Raw genomic sequence first — 20877 nt, forward strand, 5'->3', positions numbered from 1 at the left:
AATTTTTGTTAGTAAGTTAGCCGAAATATTTAAAAATGATAAGATGCGGTGTACTCGTATGAAAGGGTAGGTAATTAGTAATTAGGTAAATGTGTAACTTTTGGATTTTAACGCTCGGAAGTTAACAAAAACTAAGAAAAATCGATGTTTTGCACTTGAGGCTTTTGTATGGTAAAATCGATTTAGATCTGTCAAAGTTGATAATCTAAAACGAACCCAGCATTGGCAAATACGACAGCAATTACTACGAAAAGTTAGAATATTAAATAAATTTTGCACCGCGATGATTACGTGCCTCTTAAACATTAACTTTACCTCTATGTTTTGAGGATGATTAAAACACATTTTGGGAATTTTTGGTTGTTCAACAATTATTTCTTGACTTGAAATAGTTTTTACATTTACAGTTAGTTCAATTTGTATTTTATTTTATCTACGAGTATCGTGAATTGATATATTTAACTGTTCTAAAATGAGATTTTTCAATGTCTTTCAAATTGAATTTGGCACTCCGTTGCAAATAGACAGTGTAGTTCAACAGTGTTGTCTCTTCTTTTGAAATATTTCCAATATGTGTAGATGGGAGCCCAAATCTGAAATAGAAGAAATATTTCTTTTAGAACTACTGCATTATTGACAGATGCTTTCTCAACTCAGCTTTATTATAATGTTTTGTTAAAAAAAATCGGTTTTTATAATTTTATGATGTAAAACACTGCTAAATAGTTTCAATTTGGTTCTGTACATATAAAAAAAAATTGAAAATGTAAATTTTCCTTAACCAAATTCGAACCCGGGACCTTTTTGTGTGTTTAGATTTCCAGTGTTTGAAAATTTTATATTACATTATGTTGAAAAACCAATTAACAATGAATATAACCTTATCGTGCAGTTGAAGACCTTAGAAGTACTGAGTTCTAGGCCAGCAAATAAGCTCATAGAAACTTCTTGATTCTCTACACATGTATATGTATATACAAATGAAGAAAATATAATAACTTATATTGCATAACACTCCCATATTTACAATCTCCTTTTTGTGCTAATTTTGTCAAAACCTTGATTGCCATAGGCACATAATAGAAATGTATTTGCTTTTTAATATTGGTAACGGAAACCGAACAACATGTTAAGGGTTACATTTATCAAACTATGTCATTATAAATGATGGTTTTCTAGTAGCATCAAGGGGAATTTCATTAACAGAACAAACATACCCTTATTAAATATATTTTCAAGTAGAAATCACGCTAAGCAGTGGCAGTTCATAACTTTTAATCTATGAAATCGATGGCATTCTAGATCTTTTCAAAAAGAATTTGACCCCAATTTGAATTTAATTTATTCATCGAAATCATAGAATAATAGTAATTGATTATACAGGGTGTGGCGAGAAACGAAACGATTAAACGTAATGGCGGATCCAGATATGTTGATAATCTGGAATTACGAGGCAGTTTTGGATTACGCTGAGCTGAAATATAATGTTGTACCAAATGTGACACTTCAGATTATACCAGAAGTAGTTGTCAACTTTGTCAATTCAAATAGAACCTAGAATTTTTCATCTTTTTCTAGACTTCTACATGAAATTTTAGATGAAATTACTGGACTACGTCCTATACCAAAAAATGGGATACTTTCGAGATATTTTTATTTTTTCAAAATGTTGAAAATTAAACTGAAGTGAAATTGTAACTTGAGCACACACAAGCTATTCCATTAATCTCACTGATTCCATATGTCCGACACATTCATATTTCATACAAGGTTTTTTGATTGCAGTGGATCCGTGGATCCATCACTTCACCCCCGAAACAAAAGAACAATCAAAACAATGAACTGAAGACATCAAGACGATGCACCAGCTCACACATTCGTTATTGCGATTACCAACATTTATGAATTAAAGTTTGAATTGCTACCTCATGCACCTTATTCGCCGGATTTAGCCCCCTCGGATTATTTTCTGCTCCCACACTTTTGAAAATCGCTCGGCGGTCAAAGATTTTCCAGTTATGAAGTTGATTACAGCAGTTAATGGCTATTTAACAAAGGAGCAGTCTCACCCAAAGTAGAATCTAGTTCAACTTTTAATTTGTTAGGGCTAAGGTCTTGCAAACAAAAATATTGTATCACATAACGATGACCAATTATTTCCATGTTTACAAATTCAATAAAAACGTTCACTATTGCTGGCTGCCAAACAAATACTAAACAACGAGGCGTCTTCAAACTTGAAACATATGCTATTTAGATTGTTATAGTTTCTGGTACAGTGGTATTTTTCATGCAACTACCGCCATCTCTGGGAGAGGTCAGGTACTTCTGAGGACTAATCCCCAAGTAGGTATGCCTCAATCCCACGGTATGTCACATGACGATCTTGCAATATCAGTTTACGCAACATCGATATTTCGATATATTATGGCACAACAGCCGATCCTGGACGTTCTCCACGAAATTTATTCTGTAGCGACATACAACCACGATTGAATTCTAAAAACTATCGAAACACTGAGACTAGAGATGGGTCTTTCATCACCAAAAGTCGAAGCGCGTTGATCGGCACATTGTTGTTTGTTTAATCTTTATCGGAAATAGTAGAAAATCATTACACCAAAATGTTCGCGATTCAATTCAATTTTTTTACCAAAACTGTTTAGATTGTTACAGTTTCTGGTACAGTGGTATTTTTCATGCAACTACCACCATCTCTGGGACAGGCCAGGTACTTCTGGGACGATCCTCGTAATCGAAATTATGCTCTTTCCATACTGTATCATTACGTGCTCCGTATTTCTCTATAAGGCTTTCACATAAGGAAATAAATTTATCCAATTTACTTATCAGTTTGCTGTAGTTGCTTGCTGAAGGCTTGATAGTTAAACAATCGAGTTTATTGCAAAGTGGTATTGGAATTATAACTTATCGAAAACTTCATATTCCATTATTTCCCTTTTCGTCGAAAAAAGATAGATTAGTGCTCTGCAATAATATTAGTGAATTGATGTCATCATTATATCAGACACTTATTGTTTATTGGCGAGCTAAGCCGAAGTTTGAAAGCCGTTATACATAAAACTATGTTTAATAGAGAGTTTTGTGAAAATGCTTCCCAAATACGGACCTAAATTTTTGTCACTTGTAACAAAATTTTTTATACTAAGTGAGATGAAAATTGAATTGTTCCTTACATAAGAAAATTATCTGAAGACCTTCATTTTATTGAGCATACGCCCTGTTACAAAAATGTGTGATTAGCTTTTCTCCATAATTCGTAGAATTACCTTTTAAAACTTAATCAGCTGCTGGATGCATATCATAAATTATTTTCCTACATTCTTAATCAAGTTTTTTATCATGGGTTCATCAAGTGATGAAAGTTTTCATCAGGAAATTTTAGAATATTCGAAGCGTTATTAAGGTAGATGGGAACCAGCTATGCTTGTATACCATAGTTGAGACCTTCGAAAGGATACTGCCATTACTGACTATAAGAGAAAATATAATTACAAAGAATTTTTTGAGGAAAATAAAAAAATGACGGTAACTATTGAAAAAGAAAAAAATTACTTCGTTACGTTGTATAATTTAATTCTTGGTTTGTTAGACTACACAACATTTTGCTTTAATTTTATGTTTTGAAGAGACAATGATTTTTTATTCACGAAGAATAAGTTCATATAATATGGAAATTACATCGAAAAAACGGAATTCATCAAACGATTATTGAAAATATAATGGATGGTTTTTGAATGAGCAAAATCTTGAACTTACTCATTTTATTCCTCGGTAGCTTGAACTTGAGCTTCATAAGGAGGAGGCTTCTCTTTGGTTATGAGTTTCAGTCTAATATTATCCGATGTAGAATCCTGTACAGCTATTTCAGTTGCTTGTACCATAATATTTTCCATCTCTACACTATCCGTTTTCTGAGGTGGTGGTGTTAGCTTCCTTTCCCCAAATGAAATAGCTCTATTATTTCCAGAAGAGGGAAGTAGAGTTTCCTAAGCCAAAAAGAATTTATACATTGTGTTCAGATAATAATTTGCTATTTTTTGTGATTTGCAAAAAATATGGAGTCAAAGCTTTTTTCAAATAATTCAGTTTAAGTTGATTAGATGCATGCACACTAGGTTGTCCCTTACATTTCAACTCTGATATTTTTTACGCATACCTTTTTAAAAGTTTTGTAATAACTCTATATTGACTAGAAAAAAAATATTAGTTCGATTTATGAACGATAACCCGTGCCGACTTGCTATTTAAACTTGTCTATACAAATTGCTTAAGTACTGCGTTGTGACTTGTAACTACATGTTTTATTTGCCATTGTTTAGTGCGTAAATATGTCGGTGATAAACATAATATTTTCCTTATCGGATTGCCTAGCTACCAAATAAAAGGTGCAAAATTACCATATAATCGACAAGTTCTCTCAGTCCTATTTTACAATATTCGTGAGGTTAAATTGACTGTTAGTGAAAGCGCAAATCATATATTGGGAAAAAGCAAGAATTCCAACAAGGGCATTTCCTAACTGCGTGAAGAAACTTGTTGATTTATATCATGTTTGGAGAGATTTGCAAAAAAATTGTAAGAAAACTCAGATTACTTTCAAGAACCGTGAGAACAATTTCAAAATTAATCTTGATAATTTGTTTGATATTGCACATGCCGATGCTCTTGAGGGAATGAAAATGGAGGAAGATAAATTATTTTTAATGAAACAGAGAGAGCCATATCGACCGGGATGCTTAGGTGGTGTAGATAAAAAATTGGCAGAAAAAGAAGGAAGATCTAGACAACGACGATTAAAAGAAGAGAAAAGGATTGTGAGGCAAGGAGAATCACTAGCTATTGTGTCTACTTCCACCATAAATAACTTAGAAAGTCTAGAAGATTCAGACGAAGAACCGATTTTGAATTCTGAACTTAGTTTGCCGGACGTTCCCTGCCATGATAAAAGTTCAAAAAGAGGTAGAAATAATCTCATCACACCTAAACTGATTGCAGCTTTAGATCGATGCCAGTTAAGCGTTAGAGATTCCGTTTACATTCTTAATGCGGTGGTAGAAGCGCTTGGTCTGAACAGCGATGATTTCTCTTTTAACAAATCCTCGATTCAGCGAATTCGTACTGAAACTAGAAAATCAAGAACAGGAGCAATAAAATCTGACTTCCAAAATACCGTATTCGACGTAGTCACAGTCCATTGGGATGGATATACAGAGTTCAAAAGAAGAACGCTTGCCAGTTATTGCTTCATTTGACGGTAGAGAACAGCTTCTTGCAGTGTCGAAACTAGAAAGTTCTTCTGGAAAACATCAAGCTAAGGCTGTCTCAACAGTTCTCTTTTACTGGAACCTTCACGATAAAGTACAAATTATGTGCTGCGACACAACAGCTTCCAATAAGGGCCGTTTCAATGGAGCTTGTGTTATTTTGGAGCAAACGTTAGGAAGAGAATTGTTGCTTTTCGCCTGTCGTTGTCATGTTTATTAATTAGTCCTAACAGCTGTCTTTGAAACCAAGATTAATCAAATTACTAGTAGCCCAGATATTCCTATGTTCAAAAAGTTCAGAGAAAATTCGAAAAACATCGATTCTAGTAAAATTGAACCATGTAATGTATTGAAATACAAATACAGGATTGTGAAGTGAAAAAGACCTGGTCTCAACTGAATTATCTGACAAAACAGTAAATGATGAAAAATGCTTGTAGTAGAAAAGCCTCGTACATCTATCCGTGAAACTGCAATACAGAAAGATTTTGTTTACGATACGTTTGTCACATTACAAAGATGAATAAGTTTCAATTTTTCTAAAATAACGCTGGTACAGAAATTGTTTGTACATATGATATTAATGCCGAATGAATGCAGAAATACAACTCAAATGCTTTTAATATTTTCACAGACATCAGTATCATTGATATGAAAGTAATTTTTCTAAGGCAGATTTAACGTATTTTGATTTATTCATAAATTAAATGGATCTTAATACGTGGGTTGCTACTTAAGTTTTTGCATATAGCAACACTGATTTGAATATGTCAAATAAAAACAAATATTTATAATTGGATAAGACTTTATTGCTTTTCAGAATAATCTCCATGGAGATCAATACACTTTTGCATATTTTCGAACCAATTGTCGAAGCATTTTATCCATTCCGATTGAGATACTCTTAAAATATGTGATTTTGAACACATCAACCGCTTTTTCAGGTATAGAAAAACGGTAACCTCTCGATTAAATTTTAATCTGTGAGAATCTGTGAGAAAAAAAAATAATTGAATGTCAAAGACTGAGTCGTTAAAGTCATCAATTCGATGTTATGACTGTTCAAAAACGTTTTTGTTTGAGCTGATGTGTGAGAGCTCATTGTCATGTTGGAGAAATATTTTTCTCCAACGTTTGGTTTCTCTGAGTTTTTCGAACACTTCTGATGAATAAATGCTGATGTTCCCTTCAGAATTGACCGTTCTACATTGCTGTAGTAGAATGGTCACGACATGTCCAGTTATTCCAAAAAAACAGACGACTATTTGCTTCTAAGTGCTTCGTGGGCGAACAACTTCTGTTGGATTTAGCTCATCTTAAAAGACCCAGCTGAATTTTTATGCAATTTTAAATGTAAGCAAGTGGAACTAATCCCCAAGTATGCCTCAATCCCACGGTATGTCACATGACGATCTTGTAATATCAGTTTACGCAACATCGATATTTCGATATTTTCTGGCACAACAGTCGATCCCGGACGTTCACCAAAAAAATTTAGTCTGTAGTGATATACAACCACGATTGAATTCTAAAAACCATCGAAACACTGAGGCTAGAGATGGTGCCTCATCACCAAAAGCCGAAGCGCGTTGATCGGCACACTGTTGTTGGTTCAATCTTTATCGGAAATCGTAGAAAATCATTACACCAAAATGTTCGCGATTCAACTCAAATAATAGCATTCGTATAACAACACTTTCTAAGTACGTTTACCATTAAAAATGTCAAACTTTTTGATGGCAACGTCAGATTTGATATATTCACATCGGTGTTGCCATATATCGAAATTTACCCTCGAACCAATAAGTTCTGGAAAATATCAGTCATATCACCCACGTATCAATAAAATTAATTCAATTAGAAGGTCTACACTGAAAATATGAGTTACTCTATAAATATCTAAGTAGCAACCCTTCGTATGAGAAATTCAGTTGATAATAATTTTAATGAAATTTTATTTTAGCAGTTACATGCCACAATTCAAATTTATAAATATATATAACGCTAGTAAGTAGTAGTTACAAAAATGATCTAAAGATGGTCAATACAGCGAAATCAAATTTTGGAAGATTATAAGGCTTAAGGGAACCCCCACATTAAAAATAAAAGACTCTCTGAATAATGAAGCGATGTTTATTTTAAATGATACAGTTATTGGCGACAGCTTTAAATATTCTGAAGTGATACTAACTCTAGATGGATGCAGGAACACAGAATATATTGGAAATGAATACTAGAGCAGGTATTATCGGCATCACTCTCATCAGACCATTGTTGTTTTAGAAATAAAATAGTTCATCAAATGAGAAATACAGTATTTTCAAGCAGAACGGTGCATCTCTACACCTTAATTTTAATGTTCAAAATTACGTGAATGAAGTTTTCCAACACAGATCGATTGAAAGAGAGACTATCGGGATGAACTGAGTAATAGAATATTGATAACAGCCTATCAAATAACAAATCAGCAATGGCGAAATTGCCTATCAGTTTCTCATAATAATATTGGATACTATTAAACAGAATAAAGAAGATAATTTAGATCTCTAATTAAATAATATTAATGAGTTTTCGATCATTGTTAATCATTCTTGTCAGAAAAAAGTTCTCGTGAATTATTTTTTCAATAATTATGGACTAAATGAAGTTCAAAATATGTGATCTTGACTGTTGTATTTGTAATTCAAGAGATTATTGGAAACTAGATATATATACAAGGTGTATAATTCAAAAAATATCAATAAGTTACGTTTTAGTAACAGTGAATCTTGAATTTCCTTTCACGCATTTTAATTTTCCCTAGGATTGCTAATAAACAAATACATAATTGCAGAAAGAAAACCTACGCAAACAATGTCAGTAGATCAGAACTGAATAAAATCGAAAGAAGCTATACAGTGCTTTTCAGATAAAACTATCCACCTTTAATAACTTTTGTAATACTGGTATTTAGAAAAAATCCAAAAACACGTCAATTTATGTTGGAAGAGGCAAGCATTATGGCTTATTTAAACTTACTGGAAAAGCCACCCCCTCACCCCTAGCAGCATCCCCTTTATTTTTTTAAATTACTTTTCATATTTTTTATGTAAAATCTGGATACTCCTCTTTGAGCTGATTTCAAAAATGTATAATACTTGTAGGTTAAAGTGGTTAGTTTATGAGATAAACAATTTTTCTTTTAAGAGCACAAATTTTACTTATTATTTACTTTCACCTTATTTGCCTGCACTAAAATGAGTTGTACACCAGTTCAAACTCTTTAATCTTTTTAACTGTGCTATTTATTCTACTTAAAAAATCCAAACAACAAAAAACTCTACTTTTTATTAAAGTTTGACATTGTCAACTAGAATTTGTAGTCACTATTGATAGTGTAATTTGATACATTATTTATTTTGTTTGTTTCTCTGAAATGGTTTACTCTTTGCAAGAAAGAATTGAAATTGTAGGTTTATACTACCAAAATAATAATGGTGCAAGAGCTGCTGCTAGAATATTTAACGAATTACATGACGGAAGACATGCAACTCATAAGTATGTAATTCAACTGATGGAGAAATTTACCACAACAGGGTCTGTTTGCAATAAAGTGCATAAGCGAGAGGGACTCGTAAATAACGAAGCAATCCAAGTGGCAATTTTAGGGCAAGTCAGCTTAGAGGCTCAACAACCCCAATCGTTGTCAACAATAAGTAGAGCGATCGGTGTTTCATCTTCTACAGTTTTCCGAGTTCTACATAAATTCAAGTACCACCCATACAAAGTTAAGTTGGTGCACGAGTTGAATGAAGATGATTTTGATCGTCGTCTAGAGTTTTGCGAATAAATGACGCAAATTATCAATAACAATCCACAATTGTTAAACAATATTTGCTTTTCTGATGAATGCTCATGGTCATTAAATGGCTTAGTAAGTAGGCATAATTGTAGATATTGGGCTGAAAGTGATCCACATATTATGCGTGAATTCCATATACAACATCCCCAAAAGTTAAACGTTTGGTGTGGTATCCTAGGTGACCACATTGTCGGACCTTTCTTCATCAACGGAAATTTAAATGGTGAATCATATCTTGAGTTACTCAGGGAAGGGGTTGGCCCACGTATTACAACAATAATAGAAAATGATGATAACCTTTCCGAAGATTTACTGGTATTTCAACAAGACGGAGCTCCCCCACACTATGCTATGCCTGTCCGACAATTTTTAAACGAAACATTCCCCGCTCGTTGGATAGGTAGAAGGGGGCAGATGATGGAGTGGCCACCTAGGTCACCGGATTTAACACCCCTAGACTTCTTTTTATGGGGGTATTTAAAAATAAAAGTTTATGCTACCCAACCAGAATCTCTGGATGAATTACGAGAGAGGATAGAAAATGAATGTCAACAATTAAATCCAGTCGTATTAAGCAATTTCAGAGAGGCATTTCAAAATAGATTATACCATTGTATGGAAGTGAATGGTACTCATTTTGAACACTTATTGTAACTTCATAATAAATAGCACAGTTAAAAAGATTAAAAAGTTTGAACTGTTGTACAACCCATTTTAGTACAGGCAAATAAGGTGAAAGTAAATAATAAGTAAAATTTGTGCTCTTAAAAGAAAAATTGTTTATCTCATAAACTAACCACTTTAACCTACAAGTATTATAAATTTTTGAAATCAGCTCAAAGAGGAGTATCCAAATTTTACATAAAAAATATGAAAAGTAATTTAAAAAAATAAAGGGGATGCTGCTAGGGGTGAGGGGTGGCTTTTCCAGTAAGTTTAAATAAGCCATAATGCTTGCCCCTTCCAACATAAATTGACGTGTTTTTGGATTTTTTCTAAATACCAGTATGACAAAAGTTATTAAAGGTGGATACTTTTATCTGAAAAGCACTGTAAAATACCACTATATACTGAAGCATTGGTAAAAAACCAGAGCCAGGATGATTTTATATCAACACAGGCTACAGAGTAATCACTTTAGAAAGCTTCAATAAAGCTAGAAATATCCTAACACAACTCTCTAATTAAAAAGATAGACAATTACCTGGGTCACGGATAATAAAGATGAAGTTGAAATATTCGGCAAATATCTAGAAGTTTTTTATATCCTAATTCAGTATTTAATTATGTGAAGAAAAAGAAAAACTAAGCTTCCTTAACTTCTTCTTCCAAATGGCAACGTCCCTTTGTAATTTCGCAACTAGACAAATGAACAGGTCATAATAATATATGAAATGATTTTCCTATCTCTTGGAAATAACTGTGATCGTCAAGTCCGAGGAAAATCCAGAAGAAGTCGTGTTATACAGGCTTATCCAAATTATTTGAGAATATGAACACACTGTTTACACTACAAATCCACTCACACTTACAATTTCTGACGCGTGTTTCGATAACCAAGTTATCATCTTTATAGAAGAATAACGTTAAGGTTAAATGCTCATACCTCTAAGCAGTTAAACCACACAAAAAAATCGGTAAACCTGATTTTGAATAAAAACACATATCGTACTCTGTACAAGAACAATAAAAATCTCACATTAATTTTCCGGACGATGACAAAAGATCGTTATTCAAATCGGTCGGCCCAATAAACTCGGCTAACACCCAAATCAACAGAAACAACAGATCACCACCATCAATACTTATCTTGGAAATATTCTACAGTGGTGTGGTAGCAATCTTATTGAGTTTAATGCAGAAAAGACTCAGGTTACCGTATTTACAAAGAAAGCTGGCATTGCACCTCAGGATTTAGTCTTATCTGGACATAGAATATCATCTATACCGCAAATTCGCTTGTTGGGTATCGAGGTTGGAAGCAATATTTCCTCATATATTTACGTAGCGGATTTAGATGAGATAGCTTCACAAAAATTCAAGGCCAAAAAGCTATATACTCCGCAACAGCTTGTAATCCTTTACAAGATCCAGATTCGTATATCTTTGGAGTATTGTTAGCATACTTGGAGTTCGGCTTTCAAGCATACCCTGAGGATGCTGGACTCAATACAGAAGAGAGCAATTCGACTTATAGACGATCCAGAGTTGACCAGAAACCTAGACAGCTTAGAGCGCAGAAAGCAGACCTGACTCTGTTTTACCTATACTTCCACGGGAGATGCTCTTCCGAGCTTTCCACAGTTTTTGCAAGACCTATTCGACATGCAGATGTAGCTCATGTACACCGAGTTTGTCTGCAGATACCCAGAAACTCAATTTATTGGAACTCTCCTAAGGCTTGTCTATGCTACAGCCTACAGAATATCAATCAATATCAATATCCTCGGGCATCTCCACATGCCAGGCACTACTAGAACTACTCGAGTGTAACAAGGTTCACCCTCTGTGCTTGCTTTTTACAAAAAAATTCAATTGTTAGGCAGATTGCTGATCTTCCTGGCAAAAGATTTTTTATTTTTATTACATGAATTACATCACTTTATTCCTTTTCATAAATATACCAATTCAAATGTGACAAAACTAAACAAAAATTAAGCTGGATGAAATGAAAAATCGGGCATAATTTGATAATTTGTTGCATGAATGTATCAAACTTAACTCAACAATTTTTCATTTTAATTATTCACCTGTTGTGTCTCGTTTCCATTACATGTTCTTTCCGATCTCCAATTGTCAAATCTATTCGGAGGTGTTCTTCTTGAAGCTCCATCGAAGCAAGGAAGAACTTGCTTGAATTCTTTCCTAAAATTCTCATTCAACCAAGCATAGAGAAATGGATTGTAGCAAGTGGACGACATCGCTATGGCATGAGACACAAAGAAGGTTAAATAATAAAAATTCCAGTTCTCCATCTGTTGACAAAAATCGTTTATAATATTAAATGCATTCAACGGTAGCCAGGATACTAAAAACACGGCAACCATCGCGATAAGCATTCTGTTTGTTCTCTTTTTTCTTTCTCTATCTGCTTCTTCTTTTCTACTATTTTTTGAACCAGGTTTAGATCTCGCTCTATCATTCAATTTCATAGAAACGCATATGTAGCAATATGCCATTATGATAAAGGGTAAGAGGAACTGCATGGCCGTCGTAATTCCTCCGAAAGTTCTTCTCCACTCTTCACTCGGCCAATTTTCATCACAAAAATACTTCTCAGAGTCTTTGTCGACGGAAAATAACTTCACGTACACCCCCAACGGTAAAGTTACCAACATTGAAAATATCCATATTATCAATATTATGACGATGCAAGTTGATAGTTTCATCCTAGGGTGAAAGGGATATATTATAACGAAGTATCTATCTATGGCGATAGATGTCAATGTTAAAGTTGAAATATACACGCTTGTTCCTTGAGTGTATGACACCAAATGACATATGAGTCTACCAAATACCCATTCACCTAGAAACGTGTATAACGGAGTAAACGGCACAGCTAATACGCACAACAATATATCCGACAGAGCCAAATTCGTTATAAATAAATTCGTCACCGTCTGCATCGCTTTATTTCGAAAAACTACGTAGCACACTAAAACGTTTCCGAAAATTCCCATAACAAATATACTCGTATAAATAATAAAAAACGCCACTTGCACCGTGTTGTCATTGATAATATCTCCATTGGTTGTAGTATTGTACATAACACCGCCTGTTATCTGGCTGATATTCATTTTTACTAGATTGACTTCATCTCCAGAAGGTTACCTCCGCTTCGAAGTCTATTAGCACCTGTGGACAAAACAAATTATTCAGTGCTAATTGAAGTTACTTGATGTAAGTCAATAAAGTGAACGGTTTTAATATATAAGTGCAATTTTATTTTTAGTAGTGAGGATATTCAAAAAATTAGCTGTCCGAACGAAACCTAAAGTACAACGAATAAGAATTCAACAAATTAAAATGAAGTGATTATAAATAATTATTCGGCGGTAATCATTTGCCTTATGAAACACGATACTTGATGATGATGACGATGAAATGCTTGATTTCCTAGTCAACCACACGAAAAAAAAAACGGAATGGCGAAAACGAAAGAATAAAACTTAACTAGAAAACCTAGTTTGAACTGTAGATTAATATCTATGTTTATATATTTTCAAAATACCTGAATACGCCGTCAGAGAAGGACTGGTCAAAGGTAGGAGAAGAAGTCTGTTTTTTAAAAAATAACTGAAATTACGCAATTATACCTAGTCCTTGCAAGTAACATTAAAAGTATTAGTAAAATCATCACAGATCTCAACATGTAATCCGTTTATATATTTTTTTTCTACTCCTATCTGAAAAGTGCTTTGAATCTTAACGTTTTGTAGCACTTGTCTATGGTTTTAGAGAAAAATATAAAAAGCGTATAAAAGTCACCTTTTATTGTGACATCATAGCACATGAATTGATTTGAATTTAATCAGTAATTCGATTTTTCTTAACTTAGAAGTGGTCTTCTATTATTATTGTTGAGATTGAGTTTGAAATATGTACTCATGAAGAAATCATAACAATTTCAAATGAAGCAACATTTGTTGCCGGAAAAATCCAAAGAGAACTGTCTAGAAGAATATGACACTTTTATGAAATAGCGGAACCAAAATAAAATTCACAACTTTACAGAACGCGTGCTCTTAGTTTAAAGTCTAAAATTAAAATAATTATTAATGATAATGTTGATTTAAGTAAAAGTGCCAAATTAATAGCATTTCTGAAACGAAAGTCGGTTGGGTACATGTCTAAGCAATCTACATTCTCAAGACAGGAAAGAAAGAAAACGAAAAATATTTAATGGGTAAAAGTTTCAAATAGTCGTGGATTCGTAGATTACATCAATACTATAGAGGTTGTCATTGACATTTCATATAAAAGATACTTCTTGGATAGACTCTTGGTTGTTTGTGATTATTCAAACATATATTCGACAGGAGCATCTTCAGTTTTTGAGTACGCTATTTCTGGATATTTCTAAACAAGCGAGTGAATCTGGTAATAAACTAGAAATATGGTCTAAATTGATGGGATCACAATACTTTCATGAAAACCTGCTTGCAATATTCTCACAACACATTAAACAATAAATTTCACAACTAATTTATATTTCCTAGGTATTAGTTTAGATTGAAAAATATCTTGAAAAAAATAAATGGATGATTTAAAACCGCATGACAAACAGAGATAAATAACATGACAACTATAATCAGTAAAAATTGGGGAGCAGATCAAAATACATTGTTACACATATAAATCTTCTGTTAGATCCAACTATACTACTATACATCACGCTTCCACATTAACATTAAAATCCTTGAAGACCATTCAAAATACAGTTGTACGAATAGCTATAGGCTTATATTGACCACGAGTTAAAAGCTTACAATGCCTTATTGGAGTACAGCCTCCACACTTTTATCGCAAATGTATGTCTTTCATAGCTCTCAATTTATGGAAATATTATCATTTTGGAAAGACATCCAGCAAAATATGATTCGATTCACCATTTTAAGGAAAAGTCAGAAGAAATAATAACGATCTCAACTTAAATTTCCCAACAAATATCCAGCTCTCCCTAACCTGGTTAATTCTCAAAATCAAATTTAATTCTAAGCTCAATATGTAAAAAAATTAGGAATGCCAAGTAACCTGAAAACACCGTATTTTTAGACAAATAGAAATCTAACGAAGCAACTATTCTATGCAATATTACGGGCACTCATTCATAATAAAAAAAATCAAAAACGCCTAATATTAACAAATTTCCTCACTTCAGACTATCCATATATCGAAAACAATTTTCCTTTCTATTCATTGTACTAATATCGTGCTTTAAAAATGATAATTTACTATCACATTCTGGTATAAAAAGAAATACGAATAGGTCAAATCGACATGGAACAAACCACACTACACATCTAAGAATATCTAATTAACGAATGGGGCATAGGCTATAGAACACAAGCTTGTATATTATTATAAAATTTCATAATGCATGTCTTCTGTTGCCAATTAATTTAGCAAGCAACATAAAAAATTGTTTTATTTACATTAATTGTTAGGAAATTATGAATAAAATCAAACGCTCAAATTAATCCTTTAAATTTGAAAATAACCAAGTTATCTTTAGTAAACACATGTTTTTTATCTATTAATTGAATGAGCTATTGTATTTTAGATCATTTGTGAAGTTTCAACAAGGAGAGCTGTTTTTATCAGTTCCGACTTTATTTGAAAAACACAATAAACAATATCAGTGTACAGGATAGGTTAAACAACAAAAAAATTATGTTTGGATTTTGATTTTTATTGAATATAACTGATGCACTTCTTACTATTTACATTCTAAAAGCAAAGCCTTCTTTAGGTAATAATGGATAATTTTTCCACCAACTGCAAATCGAACATAATATAACCTCAATATATGTATTATGAACCTATGTAAATTTATAATCATTAACCTTTAATGTTGGAAAATACTCAAATCAAATTATTTCAGGGGTTATGGCTGTTCCTACTAAATGATTCATGTAATTAATCGAAAACTGAAGTAGAATTCGTTTATAAATTAATCAAAAACATATCTTGGGACCATACAGAAATCAATACGGATGTTGATTTTCTTATTCAAGAAGTTGTTTTGAATCTCGTGAGGTTTCTTCAATATATTGTATCCTCACGTATTATTGGTTAGTTTATAATGTATAAAAAAATATACATATAGATTGTGTAAATCGCTGATGTCATTTTCTCTGTTGTACTAGTCGATCAATTTAGTGAGATTTTTAAGTGAATTAAGTCACTACGAAATGTGAATTTTTCAATGTATTGAAATAAAAATTTGATAATCGTATTTGAATAAAAAATTCTCTAAAGTTAAAGCTTTACTAACGCTGAGTTAAATCGCTATTGTTCTGGTTCTGAACGGAGTATTCGATTTTTAATTTTCAAACAATTGAAATTTGGAAAAGCTAGTGATGAAATTTTCGAGTCAAATCGATGGTTCTTCAGGTTATTCTGATAATGTTTGGACTTCTTTTCTCATCTTGCAGTTTCGAAGCTTTTCGTCACTAGATTTTTGTACTCGATACCCTACGATTCGCGACTATAACTATCTCTCCAAATTTAGTATTCACTGAAATAGAGTTCTTCAAAAGATATCATTTTAGAGGACATTATGAAAAAAGAAATTGTTATACATGTAATTAGCTTCATGTTAAATATATGGTTTGAGCACAAATATTAAAAATATGAAAAATAGGAATGGTACAATGAGAGGTTAAGGCTGCTGCAAAGATACAGTCAAACATTTGTTCAAAGTTATAACATCTATAATCTTCAATGTGCTGTAGGTATTCTACATGATTCTGACGCTGTTACTCTTGCATATGTTCTTTCTTTTCTCGCATATTAACTAGAAAATTTTTGTTATAAATCATGAAATTAAATTAAACCTATTTACATTTGTTACATCCGAAAAATCAAGATTAAAATCAACTTTTTAGGAAAAAGTGGAAATATATGAGGGGATGTATGTCGTGTTGAATCCGTAGATCCGGTTCTAGTCTTGAATTTTATTAATTTCAATCTTCTTTGAAAAAGTAATAATAAGGTTTTTAGAGTCTTGTGAAGCTAAAAACTTGGATATATACTACTGGTAGGGGTTCTAATAATACGTGACCTGATCGATTTGCTCCGCCACTGATCTTTTATAAATCAAAACAATTATATATCATCACGTCGCATACGCATAGAAACCGATTTCGAACAATCGTGTCGAGCATCGTGGGGTTACTAACTACTTGCGTTGAGAATAGTTGACCCAACGCAAATCTCCAAATATTTCATGAATATATTAGATGGTGTAAAGACAACACCCACAACCACTACCACACGAAATGTTGAATAGTAGTCTAAGTAGTTGAATATAAAGATCTGTCATACTGTGGTATGTAACATACTTGAAATAATTGCTTTCATAAAGCAGAATAGACAAATCGAAGAAAATTTTCTGACAAAATTAGTAACAATGGATGAAACATGGATTATTCATTTTTGTTAAGACGGTATTATTGAAATAACATGAGGACCTTTTGATATCACGTATATTTTAATAATACCATTAAATTTCCCTTCTAGGTTTCAGACCATGATATTACTTTTATGTAGGTACTCTCAATTAGTTACGAGAGTAATAAACACATGAACAATAAATAACATCTGTAAATAGTTACTAGTAATGGTGTTAATAAATATGAATAATTCTTGGGTAATTGAATATATTGATAAACTTAAACTGTTACAACTCTCTTCAAAATGACCTTCACAATGGTCAATTATGAAGGTCAATATACATTATAATCAAAAATTAATTAATACTAAACAATGTTACTATAAATAGCTAATGCTCTATGCTAAACACATTCGTTGTTTTCTTGGATTACTGGTGATAGTGTTTAATAAATTTTTTCAACAAATTTCATTTTTTTTTTCATTTTAATTATGGACTTGACTGTTTTGAATAATGAGATAGATTCATTTTTACCCTAAGAACTTAAATTCACCTCTCCGGTTAGGATGGATTTGAATTTTCTTTATCTTACCATTACTAGCCATTAAATTGAGGTGATACGTCATTTGATCTAAAGCAATGTTGCCACATTCGTGCAAATTTCTATAAAAAATAATTTTGTTTTTATAATTCATTGATATTGTAAGATATCAATTAGAGATCAAATTTTGAGCTTAAGTTGTCGTACTTCTCAGTTATGATAGAAATAAATACAGTTTGGCATTTTGTTGACCATAAGATTCGATATTTTTCTAAAAAGGTTTTTTAATGGTTGTACTATTGATGCAGAGTTTGGAAAAAATCTACAATGATAATTATAGTATACTAAAAAACGTTTAGCTTCGTTAGCACTTCTTGGAACAGGGTATTTATAAATAACATCGTATTTAGCGCCTTCTGGTAAAATGTCCTTGTCGGTGATTCTGTGACCTTTTGATAGTTTGAATTGAATTTTTGAGGTTTAAAATACACTTGTTAAATTGCTTGAATGATGTTTTCCTGAACAGTCAGCGAATATAAAGTCTCCACGCATTTCATGATTTTTATGTACCTACTTATAAAACTGAGTTATATTTTCCGAGCTTAATGGTTCTCTTATATCATTATACAACATTTTTTCTTTGTGTCGATTTATTTTGTCTTTTTGTTATTTGAGAGTTCGATATTAGATAATGTAAACAGGTTTATGTTCTACAAGTTTGAATTTCTGTGTATATATATTATTTACTGTAATTTTATCTCTATCTAACATAAAAATATTGGAAAATTCCGAACAAAAACTAAAAACATTATTTCGTCAAGGTTAGCTGTTTCAACTTCTATATTTTAATTGTAACCATCTTGCATGTTGTTTTGAAACTATTGATCTGTTCCTTAGCGCTTATTTTTTCAAAAAAACTGCGCTATTACTAGTGTTTTGTCTGTCCCACATAATTTTTCTCATATAATTTTTTATCCTTCGGCACTGTCTCAAATCCTAAAATCTATTGATTGATAACGGTAAAAAATGCGCTTCAGTCTCTCGCGCCGAGATTTTGAACTGTTTAAATGTCGAAATAGTTTCATACCGAATGGGTATGATGTTTATATCGCCCTGAAAGTTATTTTAAATAGGAATAGATATTTTTCGCTACGTAGCCTACACATCATGGTCCAAACTATGGAGTGTAGAGAAGGAGGAACATCTCTTATGGACGGTACGTTTAAAATATGGTCTGAATTCTGTGGGGATAATACGTGGCGCTGATTGTACTATGGGACTGACGTTTGATTATATTCATGTGAAAAGCTGTGCAATCCTTAATATCTTATTAGATTTTTATTTTTTATTAAGAACTTGATATATTTCTGTACCTGCTTGCATAAGCTAATTACCAATGATATTTTAACAAAACTGTAATTATTATGTTTGTTGCGGATAGAGTTCAATATTTTATTTCTATGAACCAAACTGTTTTATTTTCAATTATTTTATTATTCTTATTGATATTTTTATATGACTATAACTATTATATTAGTTGCTAATGAAGTTCAATATTTTATTTTTATGAAATATTTTTTTTTATTATTCTATTATTTTTATTGATCTAATTATATCGCTATAATTATTATATTAGTTACGGATAAAATTCAATATTTTATTTTAATCAACTAAAATGTTTTTTTATACTATTTCATTATTGTTACATGATTCTACTTTTTTTCATATTAGAATATATGTATTATCTAAACCAAATAAATAGCTAAATAATAAAGTTAATTTAACGAGATTCTGTTTTGTTAATCGTTTCATTATTTTAATACTACTAATTTCATTATCACGGTGCATTATTTAAAGCATTACTATACAGTTATTTTCAAATCAGCGCGTAAAATTTAAGCGAATACCCTCTATAATCAGCGCCACCTTTTTTCCCATCAAAAATCAGCTCACATTTTTTAACCCAGAGATGTTCCTCCTTCTCTACACTCCATAGTCCACCGTTCACACTACCACAAAACCAACACTCACAATTACACTTGTTTGTATTTAGACAACCAAGTTATCATCTTCAGAGATTGAAGTGTAATTGTGAGTGCTGGTAACGTTAGAACATATAGAAATTTAATCACTACATAATAGAGTGACTATTTAAATTTCGGTTTCTGCAGTACCTACGGCACTTGACTACCTTCAATAACAGCTTCAATTTGATAGCTTTTCTATGCGCTGACTATTCGATCTAAATAAATATTTATTCTTTTAAAAACTTTTAAATTTTAAAAAATTGTAAAGAGGGAATCCGATTTTTATTTTTAAGCTACCCCAACCGGTCCTGTCTGGGGACGGTGCGTTTTCCGAATCATATTCCGGGTTGTATTGCCTAATATTAATCTGCGAATTACCAGAAAATGGACCTGTCCGAGTTTCTCTGTAATTAATACGCCACTGATATCTTCGTCGGCGTTCTTTAGTTGTAATGGCTATTTTCATTTGGATATAATAATTCCAATTTTAATCGTAGTATATTACGCTGAGATTAAAATTGAAATTATTTGGGCTCCAGCGGTTGTTATATCTACCAGCTTCAATAATATTGTCACCTGTATTGTTATCTATAAAATAATCTGTGGTTTGCAGAAATTGAACAATCTTTCTTTCGAAATGCATTAGAACTGCAAGAACATCAATAAGGAAAGTGTCAACTCTAATGGAATATAGAAAAAAAACGCTATGACTGACAATTTTTTATTGTGGTGAATCAGAGGTGAGTCAAAGGGATCAGCCCTTGTATATCAACAAATCATAACTAGCCATTAGTTTTTAATTTTAATGTTTCACATGACTGGCCTACATTTATTGGAAAGACTAATTTTCTGGCGACCTAAATTACTCGACGGATTGTGGAGAGGGTTTTTGGTGGTTGCGAACTCATTTTTTCCCGTTGTTTTTTCATTACTTTTCAGCGTCATATTTCTGGATTTAATGAAGAGAGGATATCCGTTTTCCTAATAGATGTTGTTTGATGTTTATTAATACATTGTTTTTTGTAAGCGATCTGAAAAGTTTCGCTCTCTTTGTAACCATTGTA

At 32.2% G+C, this 20877-nt stretch overlaps 1 protein-coding gene across 1 annotated transcript in view; it reads right to left on the minus strand.

Annotated features, from left to right (window-relative positions):
• Nucleotides 1–344: 344 nt before the first annotated feature.
• LOC130445029 (neuropeptide Y receptor type 2-like) overlaps nucleotides 345–20877 on the minus strand; it is a 78084-nt gene continuing 57551 nt past the window's right edge. The window contains exons 3-5 of the mRNA XM_056780500.1: nucleotides 11880–12984; nucleotides 3781–4010; nucleotides 345–593 (exon numbers count right to left, since the gene is read on the minus strand). Coding sequence (XP_056636478.1) covers nucleotides 3786–4010; nucleotides 11880–12926 — 1272 coding nt within the window. The 5' untranslated portion in view covers nucleotides 12927–12984 and the 3' untranslated portion in view covers nucleotides 345–593; nucleotides 3781–3785. The remainder of the gene's footprint in view (nucleotides 594–3780; nucleotides 4011–11879; nucleotides 12985–20877) is intronic.

This window comes from Diorhabda sublineata, chromosome 6 (genome assembly GCF_026230105.1).
Source record: "Diorhabda sublineata isolate icDioSubl1.1 chromosome 6, icDioSubl1.1, whole genome shotgun sequence".
Classification (NCBI taxonomy): domain Eukaryota; kingdom Metazoa; phylum Arthropoda; class Insecta; order Coleoptera; family Chrysomelidae; genus Diorhabda; species Diorhabda sublineata.